Genomic DNA, 16,568 nt, shown 5'->3' with positions numbered 1-16,568 from the left:
ACACACTTCAGCTTTGAAGCTTAATCAAACTTCACACACAGTTGAAAAGCCTATCTCTTCTGCACATGTACACTGGTTCCTCCTCTCCATTCCAATCTTCACTCCTACACAATCCACATCTGGTTTGACAGCTAGTACAATTTCTAGCTGGAATGTGGGAAAGAGAAAAGAAATAAAAGAAACCTACCCTAGGTTACAAATATTCAGGGAACAAGATGTCCTAAAGATTCTAAACAAGAATAGGGTATATTTCTATATATAAATGCTATCAACATCAAAGACTCAATAAACAAATGCACTAATCAGAAAAGGTCCATTCCTATAAATGTTAAAAGGAATTTGGTTCATGTGTGTCAGAGAACACAAATATATACACAGTTACTTTTTCCAACCCAAATTTCTTGCCTGCTTTAGCTGGCTCCTTTAAGATAACTTTAAATGATTTTGTTTCATTAATGTAGAATGAGATATGAGTTCTGATCTTGGGGCTGCAGGTACTTAACCAAACTATCAAGCTATTTACAATGATGGTTTATTTGAAACAGTTCTGAGCATGAGGGTTCTTTCTTGCATCAAATGAGTAAGGACTCAAAGGAGGGAGGAAAAGAAAGGTACTTATCAGTTTGAAAGTCACAGACAATTTATCTTTCTCTAATTAGATTAGGAGAAAAAAATGAAGAACCCACTGTAGCAGGAAGAAGCAAAGAGTCTTCTAGGGTCTGGCATCTGCAAGGAAATGAGAAAAAAAAAAAGAGTTCTTAGTTCCTATCAATGACAAAAGCATCAACTATATCTGACAATGGGCCACACAACTACAGCCCAATTAAAGTCTCTTGGTCTGCTGGAAGAATCTGTTGTTGCTAATGGCAGAACACCAAGTACTTTCTGACCCTTAGCTCTTTAGTATCACTAAGCACACAGAAACTTGTTAATTGAATTAAAAACATTCTATACAGAGATCAACCTACACTCGTGTCAACAGTTTTCACGGGTGAGGAGAAAATCAGAATTGACCATCCAGGCAATTGACTTCTCCAGACAATTCTGGATTAATTCCAATTAACTTATATTGATCTTTTTCTCTTCTCATATACCCATCTACTCATTAATTCAATAATATTTTTAAGCTGTTACAATGTACATCAGGGGAACAAAAATTAACATGGTATTACCTGCTTTTGAGGCACTTACCTAGTAAAAATTGGAGTTGTTGATAAAAACACAAATGGGATAAAGCATTTAAGTGCAAGGTGAACAAACCCTTTTCAGGCATGTGCATTAAAAAAAATTCTCCACCCACTCTTAAGTTCCTTAAGGGAATAAGTCATGTCTTACATTTTTTTTGTGTGTGTATCTATCCAAAGAAGAGAGTTCTGCAACAACAGGCATTCAAAAAATGATGCTTTATTTTTATTAAGGGGATAAGAAGATAAGAAGGTCTTTGGCTGTTAAAGGATTCGTACCTATCTTTTTTTCCTTACTCCTCAGGGGTTACATAGAAAAAAAAATTATCAGTGTGTAAGGAGTTTATTAGCAAAGAGTTAAGTTCCAAAGCAGAAAAATGTTTAGTCTTAAGTGATAGAGAGAAGTTTCTCCTAGGCTTTCACCGTAGAGTAGCCATTTTTACTAGGTAACTATCCACACTCTATGAACACCAAGCTCTCATGAAGTGTGTCAGAGAAGGATTCAAAGTTCACCATTTACCCATGTCTGTGTATGCTTTCTTGACACACCCCAGTGCAGTTGTGTCTTTCCCTTCTGGGATCAAATCCAATTTTCTGGCTTCCAGATATATTTAATAATTTGATGTCAGAACCTACCAAGAAAAATGGCCAGTACCTACAAGCAACTGATAAATATTATTGTTCATAGCTAAGGGGTGTTTGCTTTTAGAATCTCTTTTCTGCTTCTTACCAGAAGAAACATCAGTTCTGGTACTAAAATGAACCCTAACTCGCAGAAGATCCATCTACTTCACTGTCCAGAGAAAGTAAATGGACTAGAAGGCAACAGGCCAATTACTCATTCATTCACTAAATATTCACTGAAGGCCTACTACCTGCAAGACAGTGGGGATTATCACCCCATTCCCAGCCCAACAATATTCCTTCTGCCAGAAGCAGTGTGGCTGGGCAGCCTCAGCCAAGACAGCATTTGAAGCATCAAACCTGGCTCTGCTATGGGTACACAGGGTGACCTCAAAGAAAGGCTTCATCTGTGAAAACTAAAAGATTTTGGACTCTTTATATATATTTTGTGAGGTTCTGCTAAATCAAATATTCAGATAAGATCAACAGTGAGAGACTCTTAGAGACCCAAACTTTAAAGTTCTCGTTCAAAGGAGTATGAATTTTTTGATGAGCATTAAACTGTACTGCACAGGGAGAGAACTGCAGAGCAGTGAAGCACAGTTGTCTGATTAATCTCAGTCCATTAAAAAGGCATGATAGATCTAGAATGCAACTTTGATAAAAAAAAAAAGAAAAAGGAAAGAGGCAGTGTGTACTAACATTAGGGAAAGCAACTTGGCATGTAACAGAATTCTAATTTAACTAAATGCCTATTCATTAGCGTGTAAAGCCATAACAGAGGCTATATACTTAAAAACACAGGCACATACAAAGCTTTAATTTGGTACCATAATCTGAAAGAAAATTGGACCCAAATTGCTTTATGTCCAGTTAAATCTTACTACCACCTGGAAAAAAAAATAGTGAAATAAAACTGAAATACTTACTTGAGATAGATACTCAGTTACTGTGCATTTCCATCTGTGGAGTAGAAATATTTCAAAATAAATACGTCATGTCAATTGAAAATCACTCCATCTCCTATTCTTACTAAACACGAATGACTTATTCCTGGGGTATATGGAATTACAATATAAAAGTAGAAGAATTTAAAATTAGCAATTGGATTCCACTCAAGAGCATGGAAAAAGGAAACAGTCCTCTACCTATCAAGCCTTATGGCATATGATTTGGTGATCTCATTTTTGGAGTAATGCAAGTATCCAAAGGGAAATGTTTTAAAGGGGATCCTCTAGCCATCTAAAAATTAGCTCAAACAGTAACAAAAACTGAAATCAAGAGAATCTGAATTTGGGGGCAACATTAGGAAAAGAAAGTTTGTATTAAATAAAAATGACAGTATCTTGGGTGTACCATATGTAGGAATTTCTTTACTAGGGTGGTATGACATGAATTTCACACCTGTTTACTCAGCATGGTCTCTGAAGCCTAGGAAACACATATGAATACCATTCTTATGCTGGTTCTTACGACTTATTACTTTCATTTTGTCTCTACCCATTACCTTTTAGGCCCCTGCAATCCAATTTCTAATCCCAATTCCCTATCAATATTATGCCTTGAGAATTGGGGATGATTTCCTCCTAGCCAAAATCAATAGCCTTTTTACTGGTTCCCAAATTTACCCATGGTATTCGATGTCAGTGGTCACCCCATCTTGAAAATATTCTTTATGCTTCTGTGATCTTGTCCTTTCCTGCTACTAACCAGGAGTAGGGGGAAGTGAGTAAGGTGCTTGGGGTGCAAAATTTAAGGAGGCACTCACTCTCAGGGTCATGTGGGTACAAGGTGTTCAGACTGAACATGTCCTTGAATAATCAAGACCAACTGTATTTAGCACAACAAACAGAGTAAATGCATTTTGCCTCTATTTCACTTACTGTTTTTCCATGGCAGAACATATGGCAGAGACTTGGGAACACGCATGCCTGAAGCCAGGTTACTCTTATGTTCCATAACTATGTTGCTTGCGGGGCTTCAAAAAGAAAGATGAATTCGACTATGTCAGCATATCTGTATTCTTCAGGCAGGCGCACACAAGATAATCAAAATGCGTTTTTTGTAATTTGGGGGAAAACAACAACCTACATTCTGAAATGTAAACACATTTCCATCAAAACATTCTCACAATGAGAATGATTACCAGCTTCTCTGGAAAGCTCACTCTTCTGTACAGGCATTAAGATGGGTCTAACCATTTTCATTTTCCAGAAATTGAGATAAACAGCAATGCCATCTACTGTTCAGTTGTATGACAGGCTCGTGAACTCAATAGATAAAAGAGATAAAATAAAATGCCAAGACAACCAAACTAAAGGCAACAAATCTCACAGAACAGAGATAAAATTAAAATTGTACCAATGGAATTCATCTTTAAGTTTTTCTATCTCAGTGCATAGACAGACTAAGATACATTTATTATAACTAACTGACTTCAGGAGCTAAAAAATAAATATTGGTAAGTGTTCTATTTGAGGAAAAAAATGAAGTCTAGCATCTAATTCCTTCATTTTCTAATCCAGAAATAATCTCATTTGGGTTTGAAACATGATCTTTTTTTTTTTGTGCCACGCTATGCAGTTTATGGGATCTTAGTTCCCCAACCAGGGATTGAACCTGTGCCCTCGTCAGTGAAAGCACGGAGTCCTAACCACTGGACTGCCAGGGAATTTGAAACATGATCTTTTAAGCTTTGAAGATCAAGTAGTAATGAAAAATCGTAGAGATTTAAATTAGATACAAAATCAGTGGGAAGAAGAGATGCGTTTTCTTTCCTACCCATTTGGTATTATGGATTGCCCAATCTCAAATCAAGAACTTTTGGGCTTCCCTGGTGGTGCAGTGGTTAAGAATCCACCTGCCAATGCAGGGGACACGGGTTTGAGCCCTCGTCCAGGAAGATCCCACATGCTGCGGAGCAACTAAGCCCGTGCGCCACAGCTACTGAGCCTGCGCCCTAGAGCCTGCAAGCCACAACTACTGAGCCTGTGTGCCACAACTGCTGAAGCCCGTGAGCCACAACTACTGAAGCCCACGCGCGTAGAGCCTGTGCTCTGCAACAAGAGAAGCCACTGCAATGAGAAGCCTGTGCACCGCAACGAAGAGTAGCCCCCACTTGCTGCAACTAGAGAAAGCCCACACACAGCAACGAAGACCCAATGCAGCCAAAAATAATAAATAAAAAAAATAAATTTATTAAAAAAAATAGAACTTTTAAGATTACTTTTTCCTTAGACACTAGTTACCCAGAGTAAAAATGATACATGTGGCATAGCTAGAGAATTTTTTCAAAGCATTAAAATAATGTGAACTTAGCAAAAACTCCAACTAAGACATAAGAATAGCTGGCACCACTGTCTCCCTTACTAGACTATAAGCTAGTATTTTTGTGTTCCCGTGGTAATTAACACAAAGCATGCGACCTTTTTATGAATCAAGGAATAAATAAGGAAAAAACCCCTCCAAAACTATATCTAGACTAAATTACCACCAAGTAACATCATCAAGGAAAGCGGTCCATACATGCTTTGGTGGCTTCTATTGGTAACAGAGCACTGTGATTCTGGGAGGAAGAGGTGGGAATGAGGCCCTTTCATTTACCTGTTGTTGCCACAGTAGGTGGCTGCGCCCCAGACAAATGGGGTGCTGGTCTGTTCCCACAAATCTGCCAAAGGAAGCAAAACATGGTTTGTGGTACTACTAGGTAAAACAGCAATTCATGCTAGTTGAATTTGTAAGATGAGAAATAATAAACATAAGTTTAGAGAAGCAAGTAATAACTGATCAAGTACCCGGCTTAAGTGACAGAGTAGCAAGAATTTAATTGAAGGATATAAACACAAGTGACATAAATAATAATAAATGTGCCTAGCAGCAACCAAACACAGATGGTACAACACAATTTATGGAAAAAAACAGATGTAAAGAAGTGCTTTTTCCAGTCAAGAGGGATAGGCTGTTCCACGTGTCTGCACAGAGAGACAAATGTGCTTGTATTGGGGCCCAGTAAAAATAACAAGTCATTCTGAACAACATGGTATGTTCATAAAAAAGGAAAATCTTCCTTCTATCTAAAGCAAATGACTTGAGATTTTGACATTGTGAAGAAAAAGATGTGGGAGCACTTCACCTTTATCCCAGTCTTCATCGCAAGGAGGGCACTGCCATGTGCTCTCAGTCAGAGTCTCTTGTCCGAGGTTCCTGGTTTGGCTGACTGCAAGACAAGAGAGATTCTGACTTAACAAGGGAACACTGCCAAGTTATTATGTTTAAAGGGGTTAGTGGCTTAAAAGGTTGCAGGGTCTTTGTTTCTGAAAAATGGACGGGATGAAAGCTAAACAGAGAGGTCTTATCCCCTTGCCAACAGAAGACAAGAAAGAGAAGCAGAAACAAAGACGTTTGCCATATTTATGGTAATAAAAGAATTTTCACTTTTAGATGAATTATTAGTAAAATGAAATCAGATTGTTCAGAAGAGAAAGCAGTCTGACAAATACCACCTGACAACCTTTTGCTGCTAAAATAAAAATCTCAAAGGCAGAAAACCACTGTTCTTCTGAAATGATGAAAGCCAAAATCAAAGTGATAACGTAGCATCATATAAATTTGAAGGGGCTAACCTCCAACACAGAAACATTTAGCTAGTCAGTCTTACCTACATCCTGCTCAATACAGCATTTGTCATCACAGCTTGAGATATGATGACTGATTTCAGCCCGAGGAACCTGATGGCGAGCATTGAAGGGACAAGTAGCCAGTTTGTCTGCGACGTCAGGATGATTCTGTGAAAAAAAATTAAAGGGGTCCGTCAATAAACTTGTGGCTTAACTTGGTAGGTAAACTCATAGTAGAACATTAAGAGGGAATTATTTATCACTCATATGGACCACAGAGACATTACCTCAGAATCATCAAAAGCTAAGCCTCTTTGTTATGATTATAAAGACTGACAACACAGATACTGGGGTTAAAGTGGCTTATATGGAAGTAAACAGTGAATTTAGGATGGGGTATTTGAAACATATCTTCACCCCGTTTACTTCTCAGGGTCACAAGATTCAGGCGGCACAGCCTGTAATGGTAGAGCTCTCTGGACGTCTTTGAAAGCTGATATTCAGGATGAACAGCAACACTAAAACACACTTAGTCTGCATTGCAGTAGTGCCCCTGCTACTGCAGTACAATAGTGCAGGAAAACAGCTGTTGGAAGGGAGCTGCAGAAGAGGCAAACCCAATGATTTTTCAGATTAACACAGGAACGCTTATTTAAAGTAATGATGCCTGAAATGAGGCTCTGAACAATGTGACCTTTATTTCAGCTATTTCACTAAGGAAAAGCCCAAATGATAGAGAACTCTGCTGACCAAGTTCCTTATTTTAATACAAAACAAGAAAACAAAACAAAATGTTTAATATCACCCAAATCCTATGGTAAGTTTACCAGCAATTAAGAAATTTATTAGGAGAAGCAAAAGATATATCATAAATGATACTCAAAAAAGTAAAAATAATGTAAAGTGGGGAGAAGGGTGGAAAAAAATAGGGGATGGAGAAAATTGTGAGGGCAGGTATCTCCATGATTTTTGTAAGGGATATCAGGCAATCGAATGCAAAGGTTTTGTAGTTGAAAATTAAGAGCATTAGAATAGGCGAGTTATGACAATGTCTTTTTACCACTTGGATCCCTTTCCCAACCTTTATCCTCGGAACATTTTTGAGAGCCTAGGGGAGGAAGTTGTGGTAGTATTTGCTAGTCCATATTGCCCAGGTTCAACCTTAAGGAATCCTTGCTCTAGAGATTAAAAGGAGCTGAGACATAATCAACAATGGCATTATAATCATGTCTCCAGGACTGCAAGAGAAACATCCTTTGAAGAATGTTAATGCATACTTGAATTGTATGCAGATTTAGATTAAATACCAAAATTGTTTTCCAAGCATAAACCCTGGCAGAACTTTGGCCTCTGTATCTGACATCTATATTCTAACAATCCTTTCAAACTGCCTCAATTAATATATCAGCATTAAACTAGCTTACATCAGCTAAGTCTACAAAAGGGTGACCAGAGGAAAAAAAATCTTTGAGCTGTCTTTTTTTTCCCCCAAAGATGCTTACTGTTGAAACTTGGAGAAACAGTTATTTTTAGGAATGATCTTTTCTTGGGTTAACCTCTAGCTGTTCAACTTCTCTAAAATTTCTAAACAAACAAACAAAAAAAATCAGAAATAAGTGTATTACAATACTCAATCCTTATCAGGACAATGAACACATCAAATTCACAAGGCATGAGGGATTTCTCACTGCTAGCAAAAATTAGTGTTTCCTCTGTTTTACAAAGGCTGCGAAGACTCTAGAGAAGCTGTTTAGGAAGGGTGCTCTGTCACTAGTGGGGGGAAAACCAAAACAAGGAAAAACTTACCTATCCAAGAAGTAAACAAATTCTTTTCTATAAATATTGGTATTTAACCCAAAGCAATTCTGGCATTCAGTTAAAACATTTATGTTAAAATTATTTGATATTTACAAAATTTGGCTTTTAAAAAGAACTCAGGAGGGCATCACAGGGCAAATTAAGAAAATAATACCCTACCTTTCTGCACTTGATAAGATGATAAGGAAACCTGCAGGCCCTGATCTGGTGGTTTTTATCATAGGGGCATTGTAACAGCTTTTCAGGGTCCAGGGTATCGACTGAAAGAGAGAATAATAGGGTAAGTATAAAGCTTAACAGGCCCTTGTAAAACTTCAGCATCCCCGGCGCATTGGATTTTTTCAACAGAATCTGTAAGAGTTGAACAAGACAGTCTAACGACGGCTTGGAATTTTTTTTTTAAAAGGGTGACTAAACATCTGAAAATAAAAATGTAACTGTGAGAAGATAAAACTGCGTTATCATCGAATCTTCATTAAGTCCAGCAAAACCAGCAATCATGGGGTGGGGTCCTAGTTCAGATTTGGTTGTACATAAATATTGTTGTTTTCATTGTTGGTTATCCTTATTATAAACAAAAAAATTAAATGAAACATCTTTTCCTTTTCTAAAAGTGCTAATTCAGGGTCATAGGACTTCCGTGGTGGCGCAGTGGTTAAGAGTCTGTCTGCCGGTGCAGAGGACACGAGTTCGAGCCCTGGTCCGGGAAGATCCCATGTGCCACAGAGCAACTAAGCCCGTGCACCACAACTACCGAACCTGCGCTCTAGAGCCTGCGAGCCACAACTACTGAGCCCGCATGCCAAAACTACTGAAGCCCACGTGCTCTAGGGCCTGCGTGCCGCCACTACTGAGCCCGTGTGCTGCAATTACTGAAGCCCGTGTGCCTAGAGTCCGTGCTCCACAACGAGAAGCCACTGCAATGAGAGGCCCGCGCACCGTAACGAAGAGTAGCCCCTGCTCGCCGCAACTAGAGAAAGCCCACGCGCAGCAATGAAGACCCAACGCAGCCAAAAAGAAAAAAAAGTGCTAATTCAGGGTCATTCTTATCTCTAGCTAGTTCAACCAGAGCTTCCCAGCCAGTATGCTGAAAGTTGGAATGGACAGTGTACTGATACACTGCTGTGGGGGTCCATTGCACACGTGTCCCCTATCCCCCAACCAGTCCTAGGTAAGTTGAGGGTAGTGAATCCCCTACACTAGCATCCCTGTCTATTTACTAGTATGCTATGACATGAAAAAAGTTGGTAAGCATTGCTCTGTATCAGTTATACATTCTATGGAAGCTTGAGAAATATTCATTGATAGATTTCTTTTTTGTCTGTCTGCTTTAATGTACTTTTCTATAAGTAGTTCCTGATCTCGGTTAATCTAGTTACCTCTCAAATGAAACCAATACCTTTACCAGATCGGTGGTTTTACTTTTCATATTTTGGAACATAATGAGAAAAAGACAGAGAATTCTTTAACCTAGTGATTATCAAATTGGCCAGATAAAAAAGTAGAATAATCTGCAAAAAGAGAACCTTAAGTTAAGACAACTGCAGACACCTTAACGGGGCTGCTGTGTGAAAGAAAGCCCCTAACCTATATCACGCTATTTAAAAGTACCCTTAGAAGACTATACTTTTAGGGACCATTTCAATAGTGTGAATAGAAACTAGAGAAGTTTCTCTGAACGTGTAAAACTATCCTTACGTTCTGCAAAATGTCCAGACTGAGCCCCAAATTTTAAGAAGCCTGGTTAAAGAAGGGAAATTAAATGGTTAAGCACATTCTGAATATATTATGAGGACAAGAGGCAACCTAATAAAATGCTGTTGCCACCACACTGAAGGCAATAATAAAAGTGAAATAAGATAAACAATTCACATTTGATAAGAAGCTTATAAACCAGGAGACTGCTATGAAAATCAGAAGCTAGTGGGGAATTGAAACAGACAGCTTCACTGGAAGAGTGGTAAACATAGGATAAATTGCTAACCATGATGGTGATGCAAATGAGCCAGAAAGGTGACTTGAAGGACAGAATGAATAGGAACGAAAAGTCTTAAAGGACAAGCAGGCTTATTATGCCAGCCAGGCTCATCCTGACCAGCAATCTTTTCATATTTCTGAAGCTCCAGGAAGAGTTTACAGATGAAATTCTTGTTCGTTTTCCTTCATTTAATCCATTCCATCACTAGCAAATGATAGGCCATGTCAGCAGCTGACAGACTGGACGTACTTTATGATTCATACACATTTTACTGCCCATACAGTGGTATTCATCAGAGTTGATAATGATAACTTCCTACCAAAATGCTTTACTTTTTGGTCTCTGATAACTTAGGTCAGCTCTAAACTGGTTTTTTAGATTAAAATTTTATTTTTAATTAAAAATTTTTAACAGTAATAAGATACACATAACGTAAAATTTATCTTAACCATTTTAAAGTATACAGTTCAGTGGTGTTAAGTATATTCACACTGTTGTGCAACCAACCTCCAGAAATTTTCATCTTGCAAAACTGAAACTCTATACCCATTAAATAACTCCCATTTCCTCCTCCCTGTAAACCCTGGCAACCACTATTCTACTTTTTGTTTCTATGAGTTTCACTATTCTAGACACTTCATATATGTGAAATCATATGGTATGTCTTTTTGTGACTGATTTGTTTCACTTCCCACAATGTCCTCAAAGTTCATCCACAGTGTAGCCTGTGACAAGATTTCCTGTACCTATTTTGCCATTTGCTTTCTTTTAACTTAACATATTTTAGAGCTCCTTCTATGTCAGTATGTTAAGAAATGTTTCACTGCTGCATACGGATGTACCATAGATTCTTTTTTTTTTTTTTTTTTTTTTTTTTATTTTAATTTTTGGCTGTGTTGGGTCTTTGTTTCTGTGCAAGGGCTTTCTCTAGTTGTGGCAAGCGGGGGCCACTCTTCATCGCGGTGCGCGGGCCTCTCACTGTCCCGGCCTCTCTTGTTGCGGAGCACACGCTCCAGACGCGCAGGCTCAGTAGTTGTGGCTCACGGCCCAGTTGCTCCGCGGCATGTGGGATCTTCCCAGACCAGGGCTCGAACCCATGTCCCCTGCATTAGCAGGCAGATTCTCAACCACTGCGCCACCAGGGAAGCCCCTGTACCATAGATTCTTAATCAGTTCCCTTACAGATAGACATTTAAGTTGCTTCCAGTTTTTTACTATTATATACAATGCTGTGACTAGCAATCTAACATATACTTCTTTGTGCATTGTACGAGTATTTCCCTTGGGCAGATACCTAAGAGTGCTACACGAAGTATATATGCATTTAAAGTTGTAATGAATACTATCGAACTGCTCAGCAAAAATCTTGAGTGGCTTTCTGGGAATGTAACTTAATTTGGAAAACAAAGCAGGCCCTCTGGACAACCTTCCTCCAAGAGCGTAGACTCAGATGTCCCTCACACTTGCATAGGGCCCAGAACCCATGGTGAGAAATGGAGGAAACTTCACGGAAATAAGGAACTAGACTTGACGAGAGTATCATCAGCTAAGAGCTACCGCCCAAAGACAGAAGAAGCTGGAGATCTTCAGGAATCTATCAGATTAACGTTAGAGTTTTAGGTCACTTTGGGAAAAAGGTCAAACATATTCTAAAGCACTGTTTCTCACTTTAACATGATTCCTGGTGTTAAATCACTTGGGGACTGTGTTAAAATACAGATTCTGATTCAGCAGGTTTGAGATGAGGCCTGAGGTTGTGCATTTCTAACCTACTTCCAGGTGATATTTTTCTTTTTTTTCTTTTTTTTAAGTCTTAAAACACTGAAGCTTTATTAAGAAAGACATAGATAAACAGAAATGCTATAGACTTAAAGGAGTTGATTCTTCACAAGCCAACTTATTAAACTTAATCACAAAACTTAAATAAAATTGTAAACATACAGCAAAATTCACCATTTCCTTCTTTCTTTAACAAACATCTACTGATTATCACTATGTAAAAAAGTTTCCGTTATGTAGCAATACAGTAATTAAAAGAACCAGGTGATATTTTTCTAAGAAAAAAAAAAATCACCACTGACAAAAGTAATGAATAGAGATATAAAGGGGAGATGTTGCTTTCTAATTTAATAGAGTAGTAAGCTTCCAAGAATAAATAAATATAAATCTCTCATATTTATCTCACATGGAAATCTCAGATTTTAATTAACATATTTTTAGAAAAATTAAGGGGGTGAAGGAGGAAGCCCTACGGAAGATCAAGGAGGATGAGATCCATTATTCTCAAAGTATGGTCCTCAGATTAGCATCATCACCTGGGAACATGTTAGAAGTGCAAATTCTTGGGTCCCAGACCTTCTGAATCAAAAATTTTGGAGGTGGGGTCCAGCAACCTGTGTTTTAACAAGCCTCCCAGGTGATTCTGCTGCATGCTAAAGTTTAAGAATCTCTATTGTAGATATTTAATAAAGATTGTTTCCATGTAGTTTCTACATGTTGGTGATAAAGATTCTATTGGACTCTTCCTTGAAGGTAGAATGGGACTAAAATACCCTTTAGTTAGAACTTATTATAGAGATTCTGAACAAGACAGAAAGTAGGAAACAAAGGAGGCCTTGTTGATGAGTTTCATCCACTCAGATGTTCCTCAAACTTGGTCAGGGTCTAGAAACCATGGTGCTTTGTAGCAGCAAGTAGGGCACTACATACAAACAACATATAAGACTCTGGTTCTGACTCTGTCCCCAACTAACTATGTAACTTTAGGACAAATCAATTAATCTAGGTTCTGTTTTCTCAGTTGTAAAATTCGAACGTTGAATGAAATGATTTTTCAGGTCTCTTTTGGTGCTACACTTGTATGATCCTAGGTCTCCTGGTTCCCATTTGATTTGTTGGGCCATCTAGATTCCTGGATCACTTGAGAAACAAGAATTCTCCCTAGGATTTCTTTAAGTCTAAAAACGCAGTGTACATCAACATTATGTATATCATATTATCCCACAAAATAGAAAGAAACCAGTTAGTTAGTTAATGACTATCCCTGTGTCATTAACAGGAGAAACTGAAGTCCTGAGGAATGAAAATGCTTCATTTAATAAAAATATAGTTTAACACCATGGTGTTAAACACCATGGTGTTAAACACACTATGGTGTGGTGTCCCAACCACAGCTTTCTCAAAGCTTGATGACTTCTCATACTTCTTTCTTTAAATTTCAAGTGTCGTATTTCAAATTTGGACATTTCTCTACATTACTAAAACGGTCTCTGGGGAGACCTTTTCTTCTCAGCAGTCTGGCGAGAAAAGTGAATCTTTCCCAACACAGTAAAAGTCTTGTCAGACAGAAAACTACATGTTAGTAATTTAACTTATTTTCTAAAAGCAACAAGAAGTACGTACTGTAAGTGTCTTCCATGTTGGAAATGAAGGAGCCAAATCCAAGTGCTGGGGGGGAAAAAAAGCAGTGGATCAGGGAATCAGAAATGAAATGTATCAAAAGTAGCCCTAAGAAGTGGAGTCAAACCTGGATTCAAACTAGAATTGAAGTCACCCAAGTTCAATATAAAAAACCCTTATAGCACCTCCCTCCCCCTCAGTAAGTTTCTCCCCTTGAAGGCATTCTTTACTACTTTGAACCATTTTAACATCATTGCCCAATTCACACTCTTGGAATAAATTTTAGGGCTCACAGTTAAGAAAAACCAAATATGACTACTAAAACTGTATTCAGGTGATAAGATGTCAGTCTATTTTAAGTGCCATTACAACACCCTGTCACTGTTTACCATCTATTAGGGTTTGATGCTATTTAACATTAGAGGGGGCAAGTCAAGCCCACAAGAATACTGTTATTTAAACTTCAGGATAAACAAAGGAAAAGGGTACTATTTTAAAGCTCTCCTCTCAAGTCCTCAAAAATACAGGATGGGCAGGCTGCCAGTCTTGCTTCTCCCCCAGGGACCTGGGGATGCTGGAAGCCTGTGTCAGACTATACACTCAATCCATCCAATATGTCCAGAGACGTTCTAGTTTACTATTTCTACGACTTTTCTTAAACATGATTAGGAAGTACCATACTTTTTCCAGTGATGCTTTACCCCCCTCCCCAAATCTCCTATGCTAAAATGGATAGACTTGGTAATTTAAATCTCTCCAGTTAATACTCATTCCCTCTATGCATTGAGGAAAAACTTCTGAATGTTAGGACTCGAGAACTGTCCATTTTATAGTTGACAGTCATAAAAGAACAAGTCTGTAACAGAAATGTGGAAGATTAAAAGACAAATGTTTTTTTAGTTTCAGTCCTCTTCCACCCAAGATTCCCCCCTATTGAGCTCTGTGATTAAATAAACTTATCATTATGGAAAAGACTAAATTTATATAAAACCATCTCCATAGGAAACTTCTGAAAACTGGCTAGGTTTACATCTATTGCCTCTAGAGCCAGCTCTCCTTTGCCTCCTCATACAATTCCACATCCCTTCCCCCCATTCTATGACATAAGCAGCCTTGGAACCTATGATAGGAAATACAAGTGATCAGCTGGAACTCGTTTAGTAATTTGCTGCAGAGTTCATCTGTAAATGACAATCATCGGTGAAACTGTCATAAAAAATATTTTTCATGTCTGGATTAAGAAATTCTGACATTCCTTTTGACATGTTACACATAGTTAGTTTATACTTTTTCAACAAAAATAAAAGAGAATTGGAAGAAAGACTCAAGCACTATGTTCCTTGATTTTAAGTCATTTAAAGGAGCGATCAGTGCCAGATTCAGCAACTTGTAGGGAGCCATCCTATCCTTTGGGGGCAAAAAGACTAAATTACACAAGATTAAGGGCACTGGAACCTATAGCCTCATCATTCAGCCCTGTCCATCTAAGTATCTTCCATATTAAACTGTTAACAAGTGAGTCTTTTACGTTTTCCCTAGTACTAGACAGCGGTGTAATGGACAAATGATACTCAGCAGTCAAGCTTAGGGGCTGGTTGCAGCCTGAAGCAACTGGTTACACTCTTAACCGAGCTGGGGTCTCGGTAAAACCATCATTTTTCTTCCTTTAAACAAAACAGAGTCGATTTAAACAATGGGACTAAACAGGAGAAGGTGGGGAAGATGGTTAACTTAAAAGAATGGAGACACAGGAGCCAGGGAGGACCTCGAGGGGACGAAGCAGCGGCAGCGCCACCGGGTGCCAAAACAGCCGCGCTGAGAACCCACGAGGCCGAAAGCTCTGGGCAGAAAAGGGAAGATACTAGAAGGTGAAGGTATCCCAGCCCACTAAAGGTGAGGTCTTTGGAGGCCCCAAGCCGGGGCCCGCGCGTCATTCCTACCTTGGCCGAGACACACTCTGCTCACACTCGCCTTCACCCCACGCCCGCGCCCAGCAACGCTCACTTCCGGCCCCTGACGTTAGGGGGTGGGGCTTCCACTTCCTGTGACGGAGGCGGGGTTCTGACCGAGCGAGGCGCGGGCTCCGCAGAGGGTCTCCTCGGCCCTCCTTCCTCGGCTCTCCCACCCCTGCCCCCCACCTCGGGCCGTCGTTCTCTGACCCCTGGAATTACCGTGGCCTTGCGTGGGTGGAACTCGCGCTGCCCTGCCGGGCTCTGGGGTAGCCATCTTAGAAAGGAGAACGAGTGCTGAGACCTGGGCGCTAGAGGAGGGCCGGGACTCGTTAGGGGTCGATGGATGGGTACTGGTGAGAACGAAGCCTTGTTTGTGGAAGTTGTCCAGAGAGAAAGATAATTTAGATTTTGACTGGAAGGAAGAGGAAAATTGAAAAGGAGATAAGCAGACACAACAGGCCCCCCTCCCCCCCCCACGCCAACCCCCAAAAACGAATCACCAAGGACGGGTCTTCGTTTCTGTGCGAGGGCTTCCTCTAGTTGCAGCAAGCGGGGGCCACTCTGCATCGCGGTGCGCGGGCCTCTCACTATCGTGGCCTCTCTTGTTGCGGAGCACAGACTCCAGACGCGCAGGCTCAGTAGTTGTGGCTCATGGGCCTAGTTGCTCCGCGGCATGTGGGATCTTCCCAGACCAGGGCTCGAACCCGTGTCCCCTGCATTAGCAGGCAGATTCTCAACCACTGCGCCACCAGAGAAGCCCTAGTTGTTTTTGTTTAGCACTCGTTGTAGGTAGAATTTAAAAATTCAAAAGTTGATAATGGTTTTATCTGAGAATGCGTGGTAGGATGGATGCCCTAGTCAGATTAAAGCGAGTTTTAGAGTTGAGGAGAGAACTCGAGGTAAAAAGGGCCAGAAAGTTATAATTTGATAGTGGAAAACGAAACATATATTGTGAGCCTTTGTTCTGGAAACTGTGAAACCCCAAAAAAAAAAAAAA

General features: G+C 39.6%; 1 protein-coding gene across 1 annotated transcript; it reads right to left on the bottom strand.

The window, feature by feature from the left end:
- Positions 1 to 515: 515 nt before the first annotated feature.
- On the bottom strand, positions 516 to 15,632 carry GTSF1 (gametocyte specific factor 1). The gene is made up of 9 exons (XM_082422490.1): positions 15,560 to 15,632; positions 13,623 to 13,667; positions 8,402 to 8,502; positions 6,466 to 6,592; positions 5,941 to 6,024; positions 5,412 to 5,475; positions 3,692 to 3,786; positions 2,738 to 2,771; positions 516 to 726 (listed from the first exon to the last, which is right to left on the bottom strand). Exons 2-8 carry the CDS (start codon positions 13,636 to 13,638, stop codon positions 2,755 to 2,757), a joined length of 504 nt encoding a protein of 167 aa, XP_082278616.1. The 5' UTR covers positions 13,639 to 13,667; positions 15,560 to 15,632; the 3' UTR covers positions 516 to 726; positions 2,738 to 2,754.
- Positions 15,633 to 16,568: the final 936 nt, after the last annotated feature.

The sequence above is a fragment of the Balaenoptera physalus genome (assembly GCF_965194825.1).
Source record: "Balaenoptera physalus genome assembly, chromosome: 13".
Lineage (NCBI taxonomy): Eukaryota > Metazoa > Chordata > Mammalia > Artiodactyla > Balaenopteridae > Balaenoptera > Balaenoptera physalus.
The sequence above is the reverse complement of the archived record's forward strand: the minus strand, read 5'-3'. Positions and strand labels throughout refer to the sequence as shown.